This window comes from Mercurialis annua, linkage group LG3 (genome assembly GCF_937616625.2).
Source record: "Mercurialis annua linkage group LG3, ddMerAnnu1.2, whole genome shotgun sequence".
Lineage (NCBI taxonomy): Eukaryota > Viridiplantae > Streptophyta > Magnoliopsida > Malpighiales > Euphorbiaceae > Mercurialis > Mercurialis annua.
The window spans coordinates 58,735,270-58,759,974 of record NC_065572.1 but is presented as its reverse complement, the minus strand read 5'-3'; the positions used below and the strand labels follow the sequence as shown (position 1 = coordinate 58,759,974).

General features: G+C 33.1%; 1 protein-coding gene and 2 non-coding genes across 4 annotated transcripts; 1 reads left to right on the top strand and 2 right to left on the bottom strand.

Annotated features, from left to right (window-relative positions):
* Positions 1 to 12,217: 12,217 nt before the first annotated feature.
* On the bottom strand, positions 12,218 to 12,324 carry LOC126675969 (small nucleolar RNA R71). Its single transcript, XR_007640149.1, has one exon. It is a non-coding gene; the product is annotated as a small nucleolar RNA R71 (small nucleolar RNA).
* Positions 12,325 to 16,230: 3,906 nt separating this feature from the next.
* On the top strand, positions 16,231 to 23,325 carry LOC126671575 (uncharacterized). 2 transcript variants are annotated; one of them, XR_007639057.2, is made up of 3 exons: positions 16,231 to 17,080; positions 17,999 to 21,054; positions 22,878 to 23,325. XR_007639057.2 is itself a non-coding variant. In XM_050365355.2 (2 exons), exon 2 carries the CDS (start codon positions 19,140 to 19,142, stop codon positions 20,988 to 20,990), a length of 1,851 nt encoding a protein of 616 aa, XP_050221312.1. In that variant the 5' UTR covers positions 16,231 to 17,080; positions 17,999 to 19,139; the 3' UTR covers positions 20,991 to 22,871. The 2 variants fall into 2 exon arrangements, 1 of the variants encoding a protein (XP_050221312.1); XM_050365355.2 differs by lacking the exon at positions 22,878 to 23,325 and having other exon boundaries at positions 17,999 to 22,871.
* LOC126676014 (small nucleolar RNA R71) lies at positions 18,661 to 18,767 on the bottom strand. Its single transcript, XR_007640192.1, has one exon. It is a non-coding gene; the product is annotated as a small nucleolar RNA R71 (small nucleolar RNA).
* Positions 23,326 to 24,705: the final 1,380 nt, after the last annotated feature.

Below are 24,705 nucleotides of genomic sequence, written 5' to 3'. Positions count from 1 at the left end.
TCAAAAGTTTCACTTTACTTACTTTAAAGTTATCTCGTATGATTCGGATGATTTGTCATAAATTTCATCTACAATTCTTTCTCAATATTATTATCAAGGTTTTAAAAATCATACGATGTGCACCCTTGTGTAGCTTAATTTATATTTATCCGATTAGAACATTTATAAAAAAGTTTAGAGGTAAAATGTTAAATATTTATTTAAATATTAAAATAATATCCATCCTTCAATTAACTGCAGGATCTTAACATGCAATTTATTTGTTAGCTTGTAAATACAAGGCCTAATACAGTACACTCTCTAATAATAATTATTTAATAAACTAAAATTTTAGAGAACCAACTTCAATATTATATCTTATAATATTCAATAAATTAATAATTTTTTTAATCCACTGTATATATTAATTATTAGAGGGTTGACTATAATTCCATAAATTTAAGCATCTATCAAAAATATATTTACTCCTTTTATTTTTTTTATTGTTTATTTAGACAAATATAGCTGTCTCAAAATACTAAACCTTTTAGGATTACAGTAGACCGCCCCATTTATAATTAATATTCAATAAATTAGTAATTTTTAATAATTAATATAATTTTAAGAAACCGACTTCAATATTATGTCTTATGTAATATTCAATAAATTTATAATTTTAATAATTAATAAATTTTCAATTTATTACATATATTAATTATTAGAGGGTCGACTGTACTACATAAATTTAAAACTTATTCCAAATTTGTCCTTAATAAATTATTCTAATAAATATGGAGTTTAAATTGCAAAGTAAAAGTTATACCTTTATAATCGTATACACCATGTAATGAATCAAAATATAATTAATTAATGATTCAATAAATAATATTATTTAAATTTTTATTATTTAGGATAAAAAACATCTTTATTAGTAATGGTCTTATAAATTGTGTTTGAAATTATAGTCATTAATTTTAGAATGCAATGAGATAAACAGATGTTACATATAAAATGTTAATGACAACAATAAACTTTTAGATGGAATATGCAAAAATTGATTTTTTTTAAATAGGACATAAAGATTATAATTTAAGCTATGATGTGTAAAGATTTAGATGAAAAAGTAATTTGCCACACATAACTACGGTTCAACATTAATTTGTTAATTTAAATCTAGAAATTTCATATAAAGTATAAATTAAATAATTATCACTTATTAATGCTAGCTTAATTAATATTTATTATTAATGTATTTAAAATAAGTACTAATGACTAAATAAATACTTCATTATAGTTAATTAGTCTAAAATAATTATAATAAGATTTAATCATCAAAAAATACCCCATCTTTCAGATCTATTTCGTTTATAACTCAAACTTTCAAAATCTCAGTTTTAGCCCATTTTTTATATTTTAGTTTCAATTATAGCCAATTGCTCAAATTTGAGTGGAAAAATAATTCAATATACGCTTCATTTTACTTTATATTTGGAATTTTTGATGATAAAATAATAAATTAGAATAATATGAAATGATATAGACGATATATTTAAACTTTTTTCACTTTAATTTGAGCTCTTAGCTATAATTAAAATTAAAAAAGATAAAGTGAGCTAAAATTGAAGATTTTAAAATTTTGGATCATAAGAAAAAATGGGAAAGCTGAGATATTTTTATAATTAAGCTTTATAATAAAGATTTTATCAATAATTACTACTTCTTTAATTAATTCTAAGTAAACTAGTTCGTGTTTAAAGTAAAAAAATCAGTGTTTAACAATGATTACGTATGACAAAATAAACAATGATTATGTCTTGTAATTTATTTTTTAATATAAACCTTTATACATCATATTATTTTTGGTTAATGTCATTATATAGCACAATGTTTGGCGTTTTTTCGATTTAAGCACGAATTATAAAACGTCTCAACTAATAGCACAACCTTCCATTATATGTCATATATAGCATAAATGTCTAAAACGACGTCGTTTTGATTGTCCATACGACCAAAAATGACGTCATTTTAACAAAAAATAAAGCATAAAATGCATGCCGGACTATATAATGAAAAATTTAAAAAGGTTGTACTAGTAGATGAGACACTTTTTAGTTTGTTCTTAAATCGAAAAAAACACACACCAAAATTGTGTTATATGCTGACATTGATCCTATAATTTTTAATCCACACGGCCGCCATGTTTACTAATTACTCCAACATAATTGTCATATAATTAAAATTAAATTAAATTAAATAATTAAAATTAAAAAAAATATTTTTAAAATTAAACTATAATTAGTAATTAAAAATATTTAATTAAATTTATTTATTTATTTATTTATTTAATGTACGCATTATTGAATCATTAATCCTAAATAAAATCATTCAAATCTTCAAAATAAGGGAGCTGGTCCACAAAAGCCTTGTTGTTCCATAAACCAGAAGCAAAAAAAGAAGTATGGCATTGAAGAGTTAACCACATGAAATTACAAAGTGGAGATAAAATCTGAAAAGTACTTAATATTAGTGATGGAGAAATTTTTGGGAGTTGCATTGATTATATAAAAGCCAGAATCTTTGAAGAACATCAAGACAATTTGCACAAATCTAAAATTATTCACCTTTTTCACTATACAACAAAAACTAATCTACCCCTCATTATCACATACCACAACCATAAAATAATATATCATATACATATTCTTGAGATTCCTAAATTATTGTCCCAATGTAAAGGAGCTATGTTTCTTTTATCAATTTAAAATTAATTATATATAAAATCGCCATATTTCAATTACGCTCTTTAAAAAATATCATATAAATTATCCACCGTTTATTTTTTGGCAAATCTATTATCGATGAGGAAATTCGTTGTCTTTTCGTCCCAAATAAATAATCTGACTAATGCCCTTATTAAGATATAAAATACCTTCTTCTTCCTTTTTTTGTCGATTCTGATTGTCGAGTTAAGAAAAATACACTAAATTTTTATACTGGTGATAGATTTGTAAAAAAAAAGTGGTAAATTTATATAATACCTTTTAAAGGACGTGATCAAAATGAAAAAACATATAAAGATGGTGTATTGGGTTTTCTTGAATGTAATTTCTCTATTTGCTATTGATTTGCTTCAAATAATTACATATTTATTTTGAAGTTTGAATTTGTAACTCTTGTATTTAATAATATATGATTATTAATAGACTAGATATGTGGGGTAAAAGTATAAAGCAATTGGTGATAGCTGAGTATATTGACATTATGATCTTTAAAGATTGTTTCAATACAATGTAAGTAAAATGGTCATGATCTTTATAAAAAAAAAAAAAAAATTATTCTAATACTCTTTATATTTATTATAATTCACAGTTTGGTACCTTTTATTTGAAAATCAAATGATTTTATATTTCAGTTTTAATTTCATCAACAATTAGTGGCTTCTATTAGCCGTTAATAACTTGATATTCACTTTTAAACAATTTGGTATCTCACTTTTAATTATATTAACGATTTGATCCTCACTTTTAATAATATTAATGATTCGGTACCTTATTTACAAACGATTTGGTACCTCATATTTAACTCCGTTAATAATTTGGTACCTATATTTAGCAGAAGGTTGTAGAAGTGCTTGTAAAATTAAAAATGAAATACTAAATCGTTTAATTTTTAGACAAGCGGTAACAATCTATAAATTATAACATAAGTGGTGGGTCTTAGAATAATTTGCTCATAAAAAATTGTAAGTTTGTATTCATTAACCTACTCTTCCATATTCATATTCGACATCATTATCAAAAATTGGGAAATCTTTTATAGATACAAATATAAGGGATAATATAATGGTAGAGATATATTGTTTAGTGATTTAAATAATTTTTTTTATTAGAGTTATTCATAAATGAACACCATTCGTATTTAATTAACTTAAAAATTCATTTAAATATCTTCTCTAAATTTTTTAAAAAATATTAATATTTAATTCTTTTAAAAAATTACCAGAATTTTATTTATTAATGAAATAAATTCAATTAGAATAATCTAATGTACATTTTTAAATAGGCTAACACCATCTTTAAAGCAACAATCGATAGAGATAAATCAATAGTATTTTTTATTTTAATAAAATCACTCTCTTATATATATATTGATAAGTAAGAAATGGATTTCAATAAAAAGCGAATGATTTTATCGAAATACAAAATTTATTACTAGTAATTATTTTGAAAATCTATTACTAGTAATTATTTGAAAATAGCGCTACTCTTAAAGTATCTCGCTCAATTTATTTGAAAAGGAAATGTCCCTCAAAACTTGCCCACTATGCTCAAACCTTTAATAATAAAGTAAGTACAGTATGTAATAAGAATTTAATGTAACAAAAAAGAAGAAGAATTTAAAGTAGATTTCATTCATTAAACTAATGAGAAGTCACAAAACTATCTCAACTGCTAATTTAGTATCATCCAAAAGGAGACTCTCAACTCATTTTCAATTTAGTAAACCCTCTAATAATTAATATTTAATAAATTAATAATTCTAATAATTAATAGAAGATTGAGAAAACCAACTTCATTACACGTCAGATAATTAATAATTCTATTATTTAATAATTATTAAAATTTAAAATATATTCTATAGAAATATTAATTATTAGAGACTTTTCTAAAAAAAATATAACAATTAATGCTTTATTTGAGCAACACTAATCTTAATTCATAAAGCGGAAGCTGAAATACCATTAAATTATGATTTTTTTTATTCGTTTGAGAAATTTAAAGGAAAGTTATTAGATGAACAAGTAAAAATAAGTGAAGCATCTCTAGTAAAAAAAAGATATTAAAAATTATTTTACTTTATGAATACAACTTCTTGATAATTATTTTTGGGTTCGATATCAAATTAATATTTTTAAATTGAATATAAATTATTTCTTTTTAAATTAAGTGATTGTAAAGTGTATTTAGTTAGCTTTTTTATAATATAATATTAATATTAAATCTATTAATGTAGATGCTTTAAAATATTTTTGGGCTTATTAGGTGTTTACCTAAAATAAGAAAATAATATGAAATATTACCTCAGTGTAGAAAAGATATTAAAAACACCTCATGATTTTTGTCTAATTATTTTTGTACTCTACGTGTCAAAATATTCAGAATTTTACTCTCATATAACTTTCACTCTCTCTCTCTCTCTCTCTCTCTCTATGGTTCTCTTTTCTCCATTTTTATTCTCTCCTTCTTCATTATTTCTCCGCCATCGTCTCCGCCTTCGCCTTCGCCGTCGCCCCGCCATCGCCCCGCCGTCGCCCCGCCGTCGCCTCCGCCATCGCTCCGCCATCGCCTCCGCCATCGCCTTCGCCGTCGTTCCACTATTATTTGAGATTTAAATTATCGATTCTGTAATTTTTATGGTTTATTTTAACTTACAGACCTAAAAAATATCGATCTTACAATTTTTCAGTTTTCAGATCTAAAAATCTGTAGAAAAAAACGATTTTCATCTGAAAAAAATAATTTTCTGCAAAAAACGATTTTCTGTGGAAAAACAGTGTCTGATTATCATATCATTATCACTACGTTATCACGCCGTTATCATAATACTGCAGAAAATAAAAAAAATCTATGGAAAATAATGTTTGATTATTATACTGCTATATAACATTATCATGACGTACTTTGTCATAACACTATATTATCATAGCATTATCATGACATACTTTATCATAACAGTATATTATCATAACATTATCATGACCTACTTTATCATAATAGTATATTATCATAATATTATCATAACATATTTTATCATAACATTTTATTATACCTTATCATATTATTATCAAACGGTATCATATTATTATCATCAAATTTATCATATTGTTATCATAACATTATTTATCTTTTATCATAACTATATCGTACTATTATCATAATATTATCATGACGTACTTTTATCATAACTATATCGTAATTTTTTATCATAAACTTATCATAACATTATCACAATATACTTTATCATAACAGTATCTAAAAATATTATCATAACATTATCATGACGTACTTTATCATAACTATATCATAACTTTATCATAATCTTATCATATTATTATCATAACCGTATAATATTATGATATTGATATGATAACGTTAATGATATAGATATGCTAACGTTAGTGATACCGAAATGATAATCAAGCACTTTTCTTAATAAAAAATCGTTTTTCGCTGCAGTGTTATGATAATGATATGATAACGTCATAGTGATAACGATATGATAATCAGACGCTGTTTTCTGCAAATAAAATCGTTAGTTCTGCAGAAAATTATTTTTTTCATCATAAAATTGTTATTTATGCAGATTTTTTAGATCTAAAACAGAAAAAATTGAAGAGCAATTTTTTCAGATCTGAGCGTTAAAATAACTCGTAATAATCACCACGAGTTAAGAAAAAAATTGCTAAAATTTAATATAGAAGAGCGGCAGATTGGCGGCGAAACGACGGCAGATCGGTGAAAGATTAGAGAACGACGAAAAAAAAAGATAGAGAAGAAAAAGAAGAAAAAGAGAAAAAAAAGAGAAGAAGAAAAAGAAAAAAAGAAGAAGAAGAAGAGAAACAGTAACTGCTCTGAGAGTATAAAAATAAGTTATAAAAGAGAGGGAGTAAAAACATAAATAAACCAGGTAGCTATATTAAAGAAAGTCACGTCAGAGTAAAAACAGAAATAAAAAAACACGGAAAGTATTTTCCATATCTTTTTTTTGATGAGGTAATCTTTATAATTATTTTCAAAAATAGAGTGTTTTCCCTAATTTTTTCAATATTTTTTATAATTTTTTATATAAATGCAATAAATTAATAATTATAATAATTAATAAATTTTTGATCTACCAAGTATATTAATTATTAGACGGTCGACTGTAATTGGTTTATAATGACTTTCAATTGCATATCATCTAAATATTTAACGCATGTTATGAATATCTAAATTCTTGTTCAGCATTACTTTTTAATGGAAAACCATAAACTAATCCTAGCACGTGGCTTGCAAGGCAAGGATGTAGGTAAAGGTTTAACTAAACCAATTAAGATTAATCACCCACAAAAAATATTTTGCAGGTTATTTTCATCATTAATATGTTTTTCTTAGTATCCTTTTATTTTATTTTTATTTTTTTATTGGAGAAAACCATTAATACTGAGACTGGATAATGAGTACAATTTTTGCAAGTTTAACCAGTAAAAATTTCGCGAGTTCTACTTTAATTGGTGATAAAATGTTAATATCTATAATTTTATAAGTACTAATTTCAAAGAAGTTGGTATGATGTTTACATTTTAATCAATATAATTGTTTTTTTTTCCTTAATCAATATAATTGTTTGAAAACATATAAAAAGTTTACTGTAAAGTTAATTAGTTTTTGACACTTCAAAGACGGCTGCAAATATTTTATCTAATAAATTTAATTATGTTCAAATTTGTACAATGTTATATTGTATTATAATGGTCAAACTCATCTTAATGCTCCTATATTTTAAAAAATTTGTTTACATAATTTTTTATAAAATTGTTTATCTTTACTGGTATTTGTATTTAATTTAGTTTAAAATTTTAAGTCATTATTTTGGACGGAGAATGTGTGCATATTACATTCATCATAAAACGCTCGAGAGTCTGAATTTAAATGTCCATCTAACTCAATATGTTGATAATAAATAAATAAAAATTTGAAAATATAGGAGCTTATTGAATAAAAAAATTGAAAGAAAAACTAAATAAATATGAATTTAAAGGTATAGAGCTCCGTTTTCATTTTTTACGTGAAAGTTGTTAATCACTTAATGACAACTAAGCGAGACAGTCACTATTTGCGTTTATAAAAGAATTCATTAACAGCGGACGAATAGTATATAGATATATTAAATAACAAATTTTTAAAAATATAAATTAATAAAAAGATTAAAAGTAAATGACTTTTTGATGGGTTAGAGCCAATTTAAATCCCTCAAACTAATACATTTTCCATAACAATATTAAAAAGATTAGAAGTGCTATTTTAGGACAATGTAAATCAAAGGGAATATATAAGATGGAGGATATAAAAGTCAATTTACAAAAATCCTGTCCATTTTTGTCATTTTAACAAGTCAGCTTGTCACTGTTTTTGCTTTGAAGTTGAAACATTCTTTACCAAAAAGCCTGGACTCTTTTTCTAAAATAATTTACTAATTTTTTGGTATTGTTTAGTCAAATTTGGATTCACTCATAAATTGTAAAAAGCATTGTTCTTCTTTTAGGAGGTGGTTTTTGGCCTTATACCAGAAAACCACCACCGACCCTTATAAATTTATAAATGAGTGACAAAAACCCTCTTGAATTTAACATGAAATATAAAATACAATCAAATTCGTAAAACCGGAAAATTACCCTATAACTTAATAAAACCGGATCGATTGGAACAATTAACTCAATTAGCTTTGATTAAAATATTAATTAATCCTATTTAATTTAAAATTTAAATAATATAAAATTGGGGCCTTTTTCTACCCTTTTTCCTAATTAATTCTAATTACTCTCATAATCAATTATAATTAATCAAAATTAACCCTAATTAAACACTTGAAATATTAAAAAAAACTCTAAAAAATTAACAAACCCTAATATCACTCATCAGCCGCCGACCGACCACCGCCAAAATCAATTTCGGCCACCCCTCCAAAAATAGATCCCAGGTGGAATTTGTACTTCACGATCTGTTCTTCACAAAGAAGAACAAAGAAGAACAGATCCCACATGAGATTTATTCTTGCACAACAGCAATCATTGTCTTTTTTTTAGTTTGGTCATTTTGTTGAAGACGAAGACGAACCCGTATGAATTCATCTTTGTCTTCGACAAAGAAACGAACAAATTTCACCGGATTCAAGCAACAATTAGAGGAATAGGTTAAAAGAAAATGTTTGAATAGGTAAGAAGAATGAAAAAGATGAAAAAAGAAAAAAATCTGAGAATGAAATGAAAAGGTGCATAATAGTCCTATAATTTTAAATAAAAATTAATAAAAAATATGAAGTTTTGAAATTATAAAAGTTAAATTAATTTTTTAAAAATAATTAAATACCAAATTTGTGAATGAAATAAATATTAAAGATTATTTTAAGCTTTTAACCATCCAAAACCACCTAAAACCATCTAAAACCGGAGAGTGTGTTCACTCTCTTGGGTGAGAGTGGGGAAGGGGGTATTTGATATGTTTTTACATAGTTCTGGGGTGATTTGATCCACTTTTTGGGGTTATTTAATACTTCGTGTCAAGTTCAGGGGTTTTTTTAATCCTTTACTCATATATAAATTAGAGTATTTATCAATAAAAAAAATTAAATGATATAATTGTTTTTGTCTGTTTTAAGTAGCAAAAACCATAAAAATATAAATCGGTGCGTTTTGCACGAAATCAGTAATAAAACACCATAAAAACATAAATCAATTTGTTGTGTGCAAAAATCAATAACAAAAACACCACAAAAAACACCATAAAAAAATAAATCAATTTGTTGTGTGCGAAATCAGTAGCAAAAACACCACAAAACGCCATAAAAACATAAATCAATTTGATTAAGTTAACCCCAAATTCTTTAGTTCATATTTTTCGGGTAAAAAAGAAAGTAGTGTTGTGTGCGAAATCAATAACAAAAACACCACAAAAAAATAAATCAATTTGTTGTGTACGAAATCAGTAGCAAAAACACCACAAAACGCCATAAAAACATAAATCAATTCACTGTGTAAAAACATCATAAAAATATAAATCAATTCGTTGTGTACGAAATCAGTAGCATCAAAATAAGAGAATGAACAAGAGAACAATTATATGAACAATAAAATATTTATATTAACAATAGAACAATTATATTAACAAGAAATCAATAGATCTATAATAATTTGTGTACAAAAAATCTAAATTATCACAAAAAATTCTAAAAGATCTAAAAAATCTAAAAAAATCTAAAAACGACGCCGAGAAATTCATAGGAAGAAACACGGCGACGAAAAAATCAGCGTAAAAAACCCGACGACGAGTGATAGGTGCAAAAATGCACCTATATTTTAGAGTCATTTTCGCTTGCTTTTTATATGCTATTTATATATGTTTGTGTGCTTAGTGTGTGTTAGCATTTCGAGAACAATAGAGCAATACAAAGCGTTTTGGGCATAAATAAGGAAGAATCCAAATATCAAAAAAAAAGCAAGTCTTAAAGCGAAGAAACAAGCGAAGAATGGGAAAAAGAAGAAAGGGCTCGATCGAGTCCTCCACTTATGAAGAGGGGATCGATGAGCAAATCAATCCAGCAGCTCTTGAAGAGCTAAAGCTCGATCGAGTTCTCCCCTTTTAAGTGGGGAGCTTGATCGAGCCAAAGAGAAAAGGCCCATAATTTGAATTTTAAGATAAGACAAGACTTGAGGCCCACTTCCGGATTTAACGCAACACAACTCTTGTACTAGGTGTTTTGTTTTCCTTTTTGTCTAGCCTATATAATGCACTATATCCTTATTTTAGGGTATCATGTAATAACTTTTTAGACAACATTTTAGCTAGAGAAATGATCCTTTTGTAGAGAATTTTTTTAGAGTTTTGTGCCATCATCTTCAAGCTTTGAATACTCTAATACTGAATGCTTTTAAGTTTTAATTGAAGATTTGGTTTCATTTTTTGTTGATGTTAATCTTACATTGAATGCTTGCTCTTGGGTTTTCTACAAAGGTAACTAGTTTTTACTCTATAATGCTCAATCATTTCTTAGTTAGTTGTGTTGTTCACTTAGCCATGATTGGCTAAGCCCCTTATTTGGGGGTTGATATGATACCCTAGTAAATGTATGATTGATTGGTTGAGTTGTTCTTAAAGCATGTATTGATTTTATTGCTTATTGCTTGTTTAGGATTAGCTACCCTAAGCATGTTTAGAGTTTGATTAACTCATCGAGAGGTGGTTGATTAGATTGACTAATAGGATTATAAACCTATGTTAGGGCACCGCGAGAGTGGGTTTGAACCTAGGTGGCCTTAGAGTTGATTGATTAATTGTTATTTGATCCTTTAGTGGTGCTTAGTGTCACGAGAGTGAGCTCGGTATTGAATAGGTGGTTAAATAGCGGTTTTGTTGTTCCTTGAGTCTCAAGAGAGCGGGAACGACGCTTTAGGCTTGACTCAGCCCTTGTAGTATTTTGATTCGACTAAACCTTAATTGCATGACCTAGGTATGATTATCAATCCCTAAATGCCTTTTATTTATCGTTAAAACCGCGATTAGTTAAATTGTGTTTGTTGCAATTGCTTGTTAGTTTGATTCTTAGTTGTTTAATTATGTTTGAATCAATTCACCATTCCATTGCTAGACGAATTAAGATCCGTTAGAAAATCATTCTCACTTAATCCGCTATCCTTGTGGGTTCGACAACTCGGACTTAAGTCCATTTTATTACGAGTTGCTATTTTTATCAACAAGTTTGTGGTGCGGGGATAGTGTGTTATTAAGTAAACTGAGAGTATTTCGAATCTTGGTCGAATTAGTTTTTATTTTGTGTTTTACTTTTGTTTCTTTCTCAAATTTCTTTTGTCGTGGTTTAGGCTTGGTGTGTTGCTTTTGTTTGTATATGATATTGACTCTAGTGTATGCACAATACCTCGGTAGCTTCGAGATAAGTGTGCGAAGGAAAAACCGAAGACCCTTCATCATGGAGGTGACGAAGATGAATACGAGGAAGAGAGATTTAATCCTCAAGTCGAGGGAGAGAGGCAACAATTTCCACCACCTCCTCCTCTACTTGAGGATGGGAACCAACCTAGGCCACGAATTCCTAGGGAAGACAATCCGCATCAACCTCAACCGATCCAAAGACAAACTTTAGGGGATTTCTTCCCCCCGGATGTGGATAGTGCTAACTACGGGTTCTTTGCTCAATCAGTCCAAGCGGCTACCTTTGAGATGAAGTCAAGCACTATTCAGCGAATGAAGACCCCAACGCCCATATTGCTAAGTTATTAGGGGTGCTAAACACATTCAAGCTTCACAATATCACCGCCGATCCAATTAAGCTTCGCATGTTCCCTTTTTCCTTGAGAGACAAAGAAAGCTTGTGGCTCCAATCGCTCCTTAACGAGTCGATTCACAATTGGCGATATCTAGCTCAAGCTTTCATCACCAAGTATTTTCCTATGGGGAAGACCGCAAGATTGACCAAGGAAATCATCGACTTCATGCAATACGATGGTGAATCTTTGAATGAAGCTTGAGAGCGGTTTAAGGATCTACAAAGAAATGTCTCTCACCATCACCTCAAGAAGGAACATGTGATTCAAATTTTTTATAACGGGATGAGTGAAACGACAAGGGCCACCATTGATGCGGCATCGTGGGTTCTCTTATGCAAAAGACGTATGAGGAAGCTTTGGAGTTGTTGGACAAGTTGGCAATGGTGAGTAGTGCTTGGCCTTCAGAAAGGAGAAGACCACCGAGTCAAAAGTCAGTGATGACTCTAGACCAAGTGCAAGAAATGGAAGCCATGAAGACTAAGAATGCCTCTCTACAAGTCCAAGTGGATGCACTCAAGAAGCAAATGAATATGAGAAATGCTCCGGTTGCTTATGTTAAAGTGGGTTGTGAGTTTTGTGGAGATTATAACCATATGGGTGGAAAGTGTCTTGTGACGGGTCAAGTTTTGAGTGAGCATAAGCAAAACAAGTTTAAATGAACTCCCCAACGCAAAAGAGTTTAGATTAACTCTCGAAAAAAGGTGAAACACTCAAAACACAAAATCACAAAAGGAAGGCGGGAACAAACAAATCATAAAAAGAAGGCAAAAACAAAAGGAATAGATCATAACAAGGGGGGGGGATCGCCCATACCAGAAACAATAAATTACTCAAATTAAAATCTCCATTAAAAGGAAAAAATTACAATAAACCATTCAAAATTCCGAATGAATACAAAAACAATTCGCCCTAGGTGAAAAATAAAGTTACAATCAAGATGATTTTGGAAAAGCGGCCCGATCTCTCGCCATCTTTTCCATCAAAGTCTTGGCTAAATCTCGAGGATCCAAATGATTAACGCCTAAAAGATCTATGTCGGGATTTTGCTCCCGAAGCCTACTCCTAATGGCCAGTCGTTATTCGCTCATCAGAACCGAATAGAAAGATTTCTTATCGAGCAAACGATCATGAAGTTTTTCCATTTTTGTCTTCAGCTGATCTCTTTCACCACCAACATGAGTTATGGTAGAGATAAGAGCTTCTATTGCTTGTGTTAAATCAGCATTATTTTCTCAATAAGCATCACTTGGCGGCTATGGATGGCGTTTTGAGCTTTCAACTTCATGAGCAGCGAGTCATGCTCTTCAAGTGACCCTTTTAGCCTCGCTTTCTCAAATTCCGCCTCGGCCAATAAATCACTTAGCCGTTGGACGTCTATATCGGAAAATTAACGATAGCCATTCAACACCAAGATTGCCTGAATAGTCTAAAAAGACAAAACAAGAGGAATAAGGAGAAAAAGGAATTAAAAGCAACGATAGTAAAGAAAAAACATACCGAATAGCCATAAAGGCAAGCCAAGTTCGACAAGTCAGCACCAGTCTCCTTGTCGAACCAATTAATATCCTCAGGAATAGTTAGATTTTTTATGTACTCAGTTAACACAACAAAATTCAAGAGACCCAATATCTCTTGTCGCTCTGCCCAATTAGCTAGCTTCAGAACATCTGAAATCTTCTAAAGGAACCTCCTCCAGGATTGCAACCTTAGCAAGTTAGAGGCTCTTCCTAATTTGGGATTCACCGTCATCAAAAGTAAGGACATCGGCACCCGAAGTGTAATACCCCAAAATGTATAATTATCCAATTGGACCACGTGTCCAGTTTAGATTCGCTGGAGTGGCGAAATCGAAAAGCTTTTGATAAAAATCGAGATAAATGAATTTTAGTAGGTCGGTTTTAAGAAAAACAATTAGGCGGAAACTAAGGTTATATTTCAATTCTAAAATTAGAATTGGAATTAAAAGGAAGAATGTCAAGAAAAGTCTAAACTAAGGTATAGGGACCAAAGTGGTAATTTAGCCACTTTGTATCGAAAATAGAAATATTGGATTTTGACGGGAAAGTGTTAATATCGAATTTTGTATTATTTATCGGATATAAATAATACGTATAAGTTATAATAAAAGAGTTTATCGATTTAGTTATGGACTAAATCGTAGGAAAGAAAAGTTTAAAGGATAAATGATAAGAAACAAAAAGAACAAGGATTAAAGTGGGCTTTTAGCCAAATTATATAAGAAAGGAAATATGAATTGAAGAACAGAAAGAAGGATCGAGAGAATTGGAGAATCATCGCCGATTATCGTCGTTTCGCCGCCGTTTCGCCGCCCGACGTCCGATTCACGTGATTTTCGCGGCAATCTCTTCGGAATTCAATCCTCTACTGATTCCGGGCTTCGTTTCAAGGTAAATATCTTGATATTTTGTGGAAATTTGAGTTAAATGGAGGTTTTGGGGTAAATTAAGAATTTATCGATTTAGACTCGATTTTAGCGTTTTTGGAAAAACTAAAATACGGGTTTTGTCGGGAACGAAGTGTTTGGTGTGTATGGCAAGTGATAGCACGACGAGAAGCCCGGAAACGACGTTTCCGGGGCTGTGCGTGAGCTGCACTCGGTGTGCGATCGCACACCGAAGTGTGCGAACGCACACTTGCAGTGTGCGAACGCACACTTGAGCAAGTGTGCGAACGCACACTTGTGGTGTGCGAACGCACACTCCCAAGTGTGCGGACGCACACTGAAGTGTGCGAGCGCACACAGTAGGTCCGTAGGGACCTAATTGGGCTTTTAGCCCTAATTGAGTGGGATATCAACATTTTTGAATACTAGACCCTAAAAACGATTAAGGACCCCGATAAATTGAAAAGTAAAGTTTTAGCTCGACGTTTTACGTGAGCTATAATAACGAAAAATGTCAAGGATATTTTACGTTTTTCGAATACGAGAAACAGAGTTCAAGATATCGTAGTTTTGATTAAGAAATAATGAGATCATAAATAACGCTAAAAATAGAACTAAACCCTAGAACCTAAAAGTATTAAATGTATTAAAGTATAAGATACACGTCTAATCATTTACAATTTATCAGACGTGTCAGCGAGTAGTGGAGTCAGTAGAAGCGGATTAGCGAGAGCGTACTATCAGATCGATCATATCATTTCTTGGATTGCGGTCACTGTAAGTTGCATTTTACTTTCGTGTATTATATATATTAAAGTTATTTTATATAAATATATATACTGTTTACACGTATCGCATTATATATAATTGATTGCAATGTTATATGTTTACTTAATTTCTATATACGAGAACTAGTATGCGATCCGAAGAAACTAGCTACCTATTGGGTGTCAATAGGCTGTGTGATCACCAGTATCGAGTCAGTCTAGTATGTTTGCATTTGAGAAATGACTTGACACAGCTGGGAGCTGTTGATGATTATAAAATTTATGTGGCTGGGCCACCAGCGAGTTAGACTCGCGATTGATATTTACGATTGGGTTTTTGATACGAGTACTCGGCCAAGGTGTAGTCTGGAGTCCCCGTATCTAGTGGCTGGGCCACTAGCGAGTTAGACTCGCGATTGATATTTATGATTGGGTTGAATGATAATGATTATTCTATAAAGGTGTCGCATGCTAGGATATTAGTTTCGTACGGATCAAATACATGTTTATATGTTTTATATTATCGTTTCTTGAAATGCGATGCTATGTTTTTATGATAATACCGTTAGTAAATGCACACTCACTCAGTATTTTTCCAAATACTGACCCCTCACCTTTGATGTCTCTCAGGTGCTTATCTTGTGGACTTAGCTAGAGGCCAATATTGAAGTCCAGAAGTCAGCTGTATATGTTAGTTTCTGACTTCTGTGAATGCTGTAGTAGTGGTCCTTTGTCGATAGTATAGTAGCCTAGACAGTAGTTCATTTTGATTGTATATATTAACTGCTGTCATTATTTTATACGCATTTTGATAGGCTACGTGTTTAGTATATGATCCATGGCCCCAGATGCCGGTGTGATGTTTTGAGACACTAACTGATGTATATAGTACCGCGAGGCCAGTTCGTACAGGGTACGGTAACTAGAGCCCGCGAGGTTAATGATAGGAGTATTTTACTCCTATTTAGGGTGCCGTTTCCGCATGCTTTTATTACGATTTATCACGGTTTTATGGTATTCCGAGTGCCTTATTATATGTTTTATTATTTCAGGTACTTTGGAGCATCGCGGAAGCATTTTGATACAAAAGATGGAAAAGTCGACGAAAAAGAGGCGAAAGCTCATTTGCAAGTCTGAAAAACCGACCCCTATGCACTAATTGGAAAATTGGAACCATCTAGAAGCCTCAAATGAATTTGTGTTCTTCATGAAAGTTGAAGTAGACGTCCCAAGCTTTCCAACGGTTCAAGAATCGACTCAATCGGACATTTCTACGCAAAGTTATGAAGTTTTGAAGATCGGAACTGAAACTGTAATGCCAAGCTCGAATCGAGCTCACCAAGGCCAAGAGGGAGCTCGATTCGAGCTCACCACTCTGAGTTCCAGAAATTCAAGCTCGAATCGAGCTTGAGGAGCAAAAAATCAAGCTCGATTCGAGCTTAGGCTTGTGTAAAGGGGGAAATTTGATTTCAAATGTTTGAAGGCTTGATTCTCTTTGCTTCTTTGGGCCAAACACTCCTTGAGTGAATGTTTTTCTTTCCTTTTTTGTAAACATATAAAAACCCTTTTATCTCTATTTTAGGTTATGTCATGATTTTGTAGAGAATTGTTAGACATCTCATTATTGTAGCAACACTTTCTCTCTAGCTTTAAATCATTGTTCTTATTGTTCTTACTAAAAGTAGTAAAGGATCTTCATAGTTCTTGGTGTTCTTCAAACTAATTTCCAGATTTTGCTATATTGGGAAACTTATTAAATACAAGTATTAGTCTTTTAATTGAAGCTTCATTATCTTGTTCATGTGTTTAAGGTTCATTTATTACTCCAAGGTACTTAATCTTTACTCTATGCCTAATCTTCATTATTGCTTAATTAGTTTTTCCATGATGATGATTAGTAGCTAAACCCCTTGTTTGGGGGTTGTTATGATTGCCATGCTTGATTAAATAGGTGATTAAGGTTAGGGTTTATGGGTGATGTTGGTTGTTGTGCTTCTTAAGCTTAATGCTTAGAATAGGTTGGCCTCTTATTCTTTGCTATGTGGTTTAATTAGGAGGACGAGAGTTAACTAATTAGACTATACCTAGGGGAGTACATGCTTTAGACCTAGATGCATTAGCATGATCTAGGGCTATCTTGGTTGTGGAGTTTGCTTGATTAGTCGGCTCGATTAACTCTATCAAAATCTATGAGCACGAGAGTGGACTAGATTTCGGAATTGTTAATCAAGTTTTGACTCATTCACTTCCGGCTCGAGAGAGCGGAATTGGTTCCGTAGAATAGCTTGACCCGACCTAAGCTCCTATCACCTTGACCCGAACTACCTAGATATGACTTTGGCATGACTAGCAACCTCCAAGCGTTTTTACCCTTAGTTGAATCCTTATTGTTCAATCTTGTTTAATTGCAAGTTTAGTAGTTGTTTACCTTTAGACTTTTGATACTTTGAAAACCATATTCATGTTTGCTAAACGAATTGAATAGCATCTAAAATCACTCTCATCGATAATCACTCTTGAATTCACTCCTTGTGGGTACGATAACTCGGACTTAGGTCCACTCTATTACAAGTTGGGTTTATCCTCAACAAGTTTTTGGCGCCGTTGCTGGGGAGTGACGAGTGTTTATTGATTGATTGAAATTAGTTGTAGTTCGGTCGAGTTAGTTTTATTTTCTGTTTTTGTTACAATTGTTTGTTTTTGCTATTTTCCGGGTTACGCGTGGTTTGCTTGTTGTTGTTTGTGTAGGATATCAACTATAGTGTATGCACAATACACGAAGGGCTAATCTTCCACTAGAACCGTTTCAAGAAAATCTCGGGGGCTTTGAAAGAAGTGTGAGGCGAGAAAATCGTAGACCCGATATTATGGAAAATGAGAATGAAGATTATGAGGAAGGTGAGCGGTTCAATCCTCAAGTGGAAGGAGCGGAACAACATTATCCGCCTCCTCCCCCACTTGAGAATGTGAATCGCCAAAGGCATCAAGAACGCCCAAGGGATGATCGACCCCACTTGCATCCACAAGTGCACAATCAACCAAGACAAACTTTGGGCGAGTTCTTTTTGCCGAATGTGGATAATGCCACGTTTGGATGCTTTGCAATGCCGGTTCAAGCGGCAACCTTTGAGATCAAGCCAAGTACGATACAACTTTTAGAGAACCGTTGTGCATTTTACGGGTTGAGTCAATAGGATCCCAATGCGCACATCGCCAAATTCTTGGGTGTACTCAATACGTTCAAGCTTCATGAGATAACCGCGGATCAAATCAAGTTGAGAATGTTCCCCTTCTCTTTAAGGGATAAGGCTAGCTTATGGCTTCACTCTCTACCCAATGAATCCATCCACAATTGGAGGGAGTTGGCTCAAGCGTTTCTCAACAAATATTTCCCTCATGGCAAGACTACAAAGTTGACCAAGGATATTCTTGAGTTTATTCAATTTGAAGGGGAGTCACTTTATGAGGCATGGGAGCGTTTCAAAGATTTACAAAGGAGTGTCCCCCATCATCGGCTCAATAAAGAGCATGTGATCCAAATCTTCTATGATGGGACGACTATTACTACTAGAGCAACAATTGATGCGGCTTCGGGCGGATCACTAATGCAAAAGACGTATGAAGAGGCGCTAGAATTGGTGGAAAAGTTGGCGATAGTTAGTAGCACTTGGGGCCCTATTGATAGAAGAGCGCCATCTACTCAAAAGTCGGTAATGACTCTTGATCAAGTGAGGGAAATGGAGGCCATAAAGCAACTAATGCTTCTTTACAAGCACAAGTGGATGCCCTCAAGAAACAAGTTGCTCCAAGAAACGCACCGGTCGCCTATGTTCAAGTGGGATGTGAGCATTGTGGGGACTACAACCATAGTAGTGGGGAATGTTATGCCATGGGGAAAGCTTGGAGTGAGCAAGTGAACTATGTTGGAGGCCAAGGGCAAGCTAACGACCCGTACTCTAATACCTACAACCCCGGATGGAGGAATCATCCTAACTTTGGATGGAGAAACCAAGAAGGTCAAGGCAATGCTCAAGCCTCTAACCAAGCGGGTCCTAGTTTTCAAGGAGGAAATAGACCTCAATATCAACAACAACCACAAGGTCAATACCACAACAACCAACACCAAGGGAACAATTATGGTGGTAGACCACAACACCCTCCCGGTTTCCAACAACCAAGGAACACGGATGAGGGAAACATGCTTGCCAAATTGATGGAGAAATTTGAAAAGATGGAGGTTGAAAATAGGCAACTTCACAATGAAAATAGGCAAAGGGAGAAGAACCAAGCTTCCACCATCCATCACTTAGAGACCCAAATCTCGCAAATGGCACTTTCGCTTCAAGGTAGACCTCAAGGGGGATTGCCCTCTACTACGGAAAACAATCCTAGAGAACATGTGAAAGCCATCAAAGTTGTGGAACTTAGAAGCGGTAGAGTCCTTGATGTTGATCATGATAAGGATCTTGAAAAAGCTAATGGCAAGAGGCCAATGATTGTGGAGGTTGAGCCTCAAGTGGTAATAGATGTTGCAAGCTCTAGTCAAGAGCTACCAAAGTCGTGTGAGGAGGTGGCTATTGATATTGATATTGAAGAACCATATGTGAGGCCGCCACCACCACCACCTTTTGTGCCTAAAGTACCATTCCCAAGCCGGTTGAGAAAGGCTTCGGATAATGAAAAGTTTCATAAGTTTCTTGAAATATTCAAGAAACTTCAAATAAGCATGAGCCTAGGGGATGCCTTGCGAGAGATGCCCCAATACGCTAAGTTCTTGAAAGACATAATTATGAACAAGAGAAGTTGGGAACAAGGCGGAACAATTCCTCTAACGGAAAGTTGTAGTTCTATTATCCAAAGCAATCTACCGACCAAGCTACAAGATACAGGGAGTTTCACGATTCCTTGCTTAATTGGCACTTCTACTTCTCTTAATTGTCTTTGCGATTTAGGTGCAAGTATAAATCTAATGCAGTTGTGTCTTTTCAGGAAAATATGTGGAAACCAACCGATAAAACAAACTTCCATGATGCTCCAATTGGCCGACCATTCGCTCAAGAGACCGCACGGGGTTGCGGAAGACGTGCTAGTAAAAGTGGGCAAGTTCATCTTTCCGGTGGACTTTGTTGTGCTTGATTATGCGGTCGACAAAGATTGCCCCATGATTCTCGGGCGTCCTTTTTTCAATACGGGGAGAGCATTGGTTGATGTTAATGGGGGGAAGATAACATTAAGAATGAATGATGAGAGCATGGTGTTTCACATCAAGCATGGCAAAAGCAAGTGTGAGGAGGAGAAATGCATGAAGATTGATACTACTGAGCCCACATTGCATGTGCCTATGAAGGAGGTTCCTATGAAAGAACCCGAGGTTGTGTGTGCAAAAATCAAGACAACACCTCATGTCAAGCCACGCAAGGGAAAATCAAGACGTTGGGCATCATGGAAGTTGAAGCTCAACGGGATAGCAACCGCAAGCAAGAGACAAATATGCACGGAAGTTGCTACTTTTGGTGAGTACGTCCAAGTTCGAACCTCTCAAGCACATTCACAAGCAGGGAAGTTGATTTCTAAGTGGAGCGGGCCGTTTAAAACACGGCGCAAATTGGATAATTATTTGATTGAGTTGGAGGGGGCCAATGGAGATGTTTTTAAGGTGCTTGGAGAATGGTGCAAACCATATCCTAGAGTGTTGATCGATGAAAGTCGCGAGCAAGTCGCTCTTTTTGATCCTCCATGATTTTGAGGATCGATAGTCGAGCTTTCGACTTAAAACAAGCGCACTTGGGAGGCATTCCCAAGAGGTTCGATTTCTTTTCTTGTCATTTATATTTTGTTACTTATTTTTAGTGTTTCATTTATGATCGAACACACAAGATTTGATTTTCTAAACTCAACTCCAATTCAATTTTTATTTGTCTAATTTCTTAGCATTGAGGACATTGCATCGAAATGTGTGAGGAGGGTTTGAAAATTGAATGTAGTTGCGTAGGATTGTTTGTTTTTGATGTTTTTTCTTTTTCGTTGTTAATTTTAGTTGTTTGTGTGTTTTTGATGTTTTGTTTAGGAGAATTTTGGTCGAATCTTTGAGCATGACCCTTAGCTTAATTTTGTATCATGTTAGCTAAGTTGATCAAGTACTTGCATTATATCAATTGTCATGTTCTAGTTAATGAATCATTGAATGGTTTTTCTTGTTCTAACAATTGTTGTTGATGATTGCTTAGTGAAATGCCAATTATATGACATAAGTTGATAAGATTAGGGTGAAATCACTTGTTAGCAACAATTGACCTTAAATGCATGACCAACGAGCTTGATGCGGATACATGATGTGTATGTAGTAAAATTGTTGAATTTTAGGAAATTGGGCATATGTGGCATGATTGTTGTAGTTCTAGCATTGGTTAAAACACACCCAAGTCTTGAGTTTTTTCGAGCCTATTTTGTTGTTGTGTTTTGCATGTTTAGTCCTAGAATTTGCTCATATGTCCGGGCAAGATTGTATTGTTGAGTTTTTGGCAATTAGGTGATAATGGCAATTAGGATTACACACTTCTCCAACCCACTCAAAAAGCCTACCCCTTTTCCCCTAGATAACACAATTTGAGCCTTAACCAAATTTTTTGTTTAAACCACAATTTTCACACAAATCAACCTTTTTCAAAATTTTACCTCTAAAACACCCTAACTTGACTTGAAATAACTCATATAAAAACATAAGGAAACTCTAGCTTGATGAACTATTGAAAAAAGTGAACTAAGTGCTAAAAATATAAGTTAATGCCTTAGAGAAAGAAATAAAAAAACATGAAAAAGAAAACAAAAGAAAAAAGAGAGAAATTGAAGAAAAGAAAAGAAAAGAAAAGAAAGAATAAACAAAGGCATGAAAAGTTCTCATTTGTTAAAAAGTTCACTTGTATGAAAATTTCCAAGCTAGACCAAGTAAAAGAGTGCAATTGTTATTCAAGTTAAGCTTTTAGCAAAAATCTATCTTTTTACCTACCCCTAACCCTTAGCCCCATTATAACCCTTGAAAGTCCATTTGATAGTTGCCGAAACCCGAACTAAGTAGTGGAGTCCGGAATTTGAGCAAGCCTATGGTGACTATTACATGTGTTCTTTGTATACCCTTTGTTATCTTGAGCGAGTGAAATCTAGTGAGGAATACGCCATTGCTTGTAGTAGAACATTTATGCCGTGTTGTGCCCAACGTAGCTTGAATCCGATTTGTATACACGTCCCGCATAAGATAGCAAGTTTTCAATATAGAATGGTCGATAAGCATGTTTCTGTGATTGTAACCTTGATGCTATCAATTTATGTCATTGACATCACATTTCTCACTTGTTTGCATCACTCTTAGTTGTTAGGTCGGGAATCATTCGTTTGGTAATTCATTAGTTGGAACATTGTGTATGATATATATGCGGGTTTGAAGTTATTAGCTACCATGCGTCTCCGAGTAAGATTCATTTCTTACTTGAGGACAAGCAAGGTTTAGTGTGAGGAGGTTTGATAGGAGTATTTTACTCCTATTTAGGGTGCCGTTTCCGCATGCTTTTATTACGATTTATCACGGTTTTATGGTATTCCGAGTGCCTTATTATATGTTTTATTATTTCAGGTACTTTGGAGCATCACGGAAGCATTTTGATACAAAAGATGGAAAAGTCGACGGAAAAGAGGCGAAAGCTCATTTGCAAGTCTGAAAAACCGACCCCTATGCACTAATTGGAAAATTGGAACCAGCTAGAAGCCTCAAATGAATTTGTGTTCTTCATGAAAGTTGAAGTAGACGTCCCAAGCTTTCCAACGGTTCAAGAATCGACTCAATCAAACATTTCTACGCAAAGTTATGAAGTTTTAAAGATCGGAACTGAAACTGTAATGCCAAGCTCGAATCGAGCTCACCAAGGCCAAGAGGGAGCTCGATTCGAGCTCACCACTCTGAGTTCCAGAAATTCAAGCTCGAATCGAGCTTGAGGAGCAAAAAATCAAGCTCGATTCGAGCTTAGGCTTGTGTAAAGGGGGAAATTTGATTTCAAATGTTTGAAGGCTTGATTCTCTTTGCTTCTTTGGGCCAAACACTCCTTGAGTGAATGTTTTTCTTTCCTTTTTTGTAAACATATAAAAACCCTTTTATCTCTATTTTAGGTTATGTCATGATTTTGTAGAGAATTGTTAGACATCTCATTATTGTAGCAACACTTTCTCTCTAGCTTTAAATCATTGTTCTTATTGTTCTTACTAAAAGTAGTAAAGGATCTTCATAGTTCTTGGTGTTCTTCAAACTAATTTCCAGATTTTGCTATATTGGGAAACTTATTAAATACAAGTATTAGTCTTTTAATTGAAGCTTCATTATCTTGTTCATGTGTTTAAGGTTCATTTATTACTCCAAGGTACTTAATCTTTACTCTATGCCTAATCTTCATTATTGCTTAATTAGTTTTTCCATGATGATGATTAGTAGCTAAACCCCTTGTTTGGGGGTTGTTATGATTGCCATGCTTGATTAAATAGGTGATTAAGGTTAGGGTTTATGGGTGATGTTGGTTGTTGTGCTTCTTGAGCTTAATGCTTAGAATAGGTTGGCCTCTTATTCTTTGCTATGTGGTTTAATTAGGAGGACGAGAGTTAACTAATTAGACTATACCTAGGGGAGTACATGCTTTAGACCTAGATGCATTAGCATGATCTAGGGCTATCTTGGTTGTGGAGTTTGCTTGATTAGTCGGCTCGATTAACTCTATCAAAATCTATGAGCACGAGAGTGGACTAGATTTCGGAATTGTTAATCAAGTTTTGACTCATTCACTTCCGGCTCGAGAGAGCGGAATTGGTTCCGTAGAATAGCTTGACCCGACCTAAGCTCCTATCACCTTGACCCGAACTACCTAGATATGACTTTGGCATGACTAGCAACCTCCAAGCGTTTTTACCCTTAGTTGAATCCTTATTGTTCAATCTTGTTTAATTGCAAGTTTAGTAGTTGTTTACCTTTAGACTTTTGATACTTTGTAAACCATATTCATGTTTGCTAAACGAATTGAATAGCAACTAAAATCACTCTCATCGATAATCACTCTTGAATTCACTCCTTGTGGGTACGATAACTCGGACTTAGGTCCACTCTATTACAAGTTGGGTTTATCCTCAACAGTTAACAGAGCAGTTAGTGTAAATGTTGATATATGTTATATATTTGCTTTTGTTGTGTTACGCTGTTTGTTTATATTATTTGTGAAAAATTAATTGTGATTTTAGGCTTGCTACGGGTTCCGGAGCTACCACTTCCGTTCCCTAGCGCCGGTTGCGGCTCAATATTTTGGGTCGTGACAATGTTGGTATCAGAGCAGTTTGGTCCAGTTACCACTGCTAGATTTGTTTGATTGTCTGTTTGACTGGCAGTAATTTGTTAGTAAGTATACCTAGGAACTACTGCAACAATG

What these genes read in the sequence shown, in the direction of transcription:
- LOC126671575 (XM_050365355.2), top strand. Translation starts at nt 19,140, where the DNA reads ATGGGGAAAGCTTGGAGTGAGCAAGTGAACTATGTTGGAGGCCAAGGG.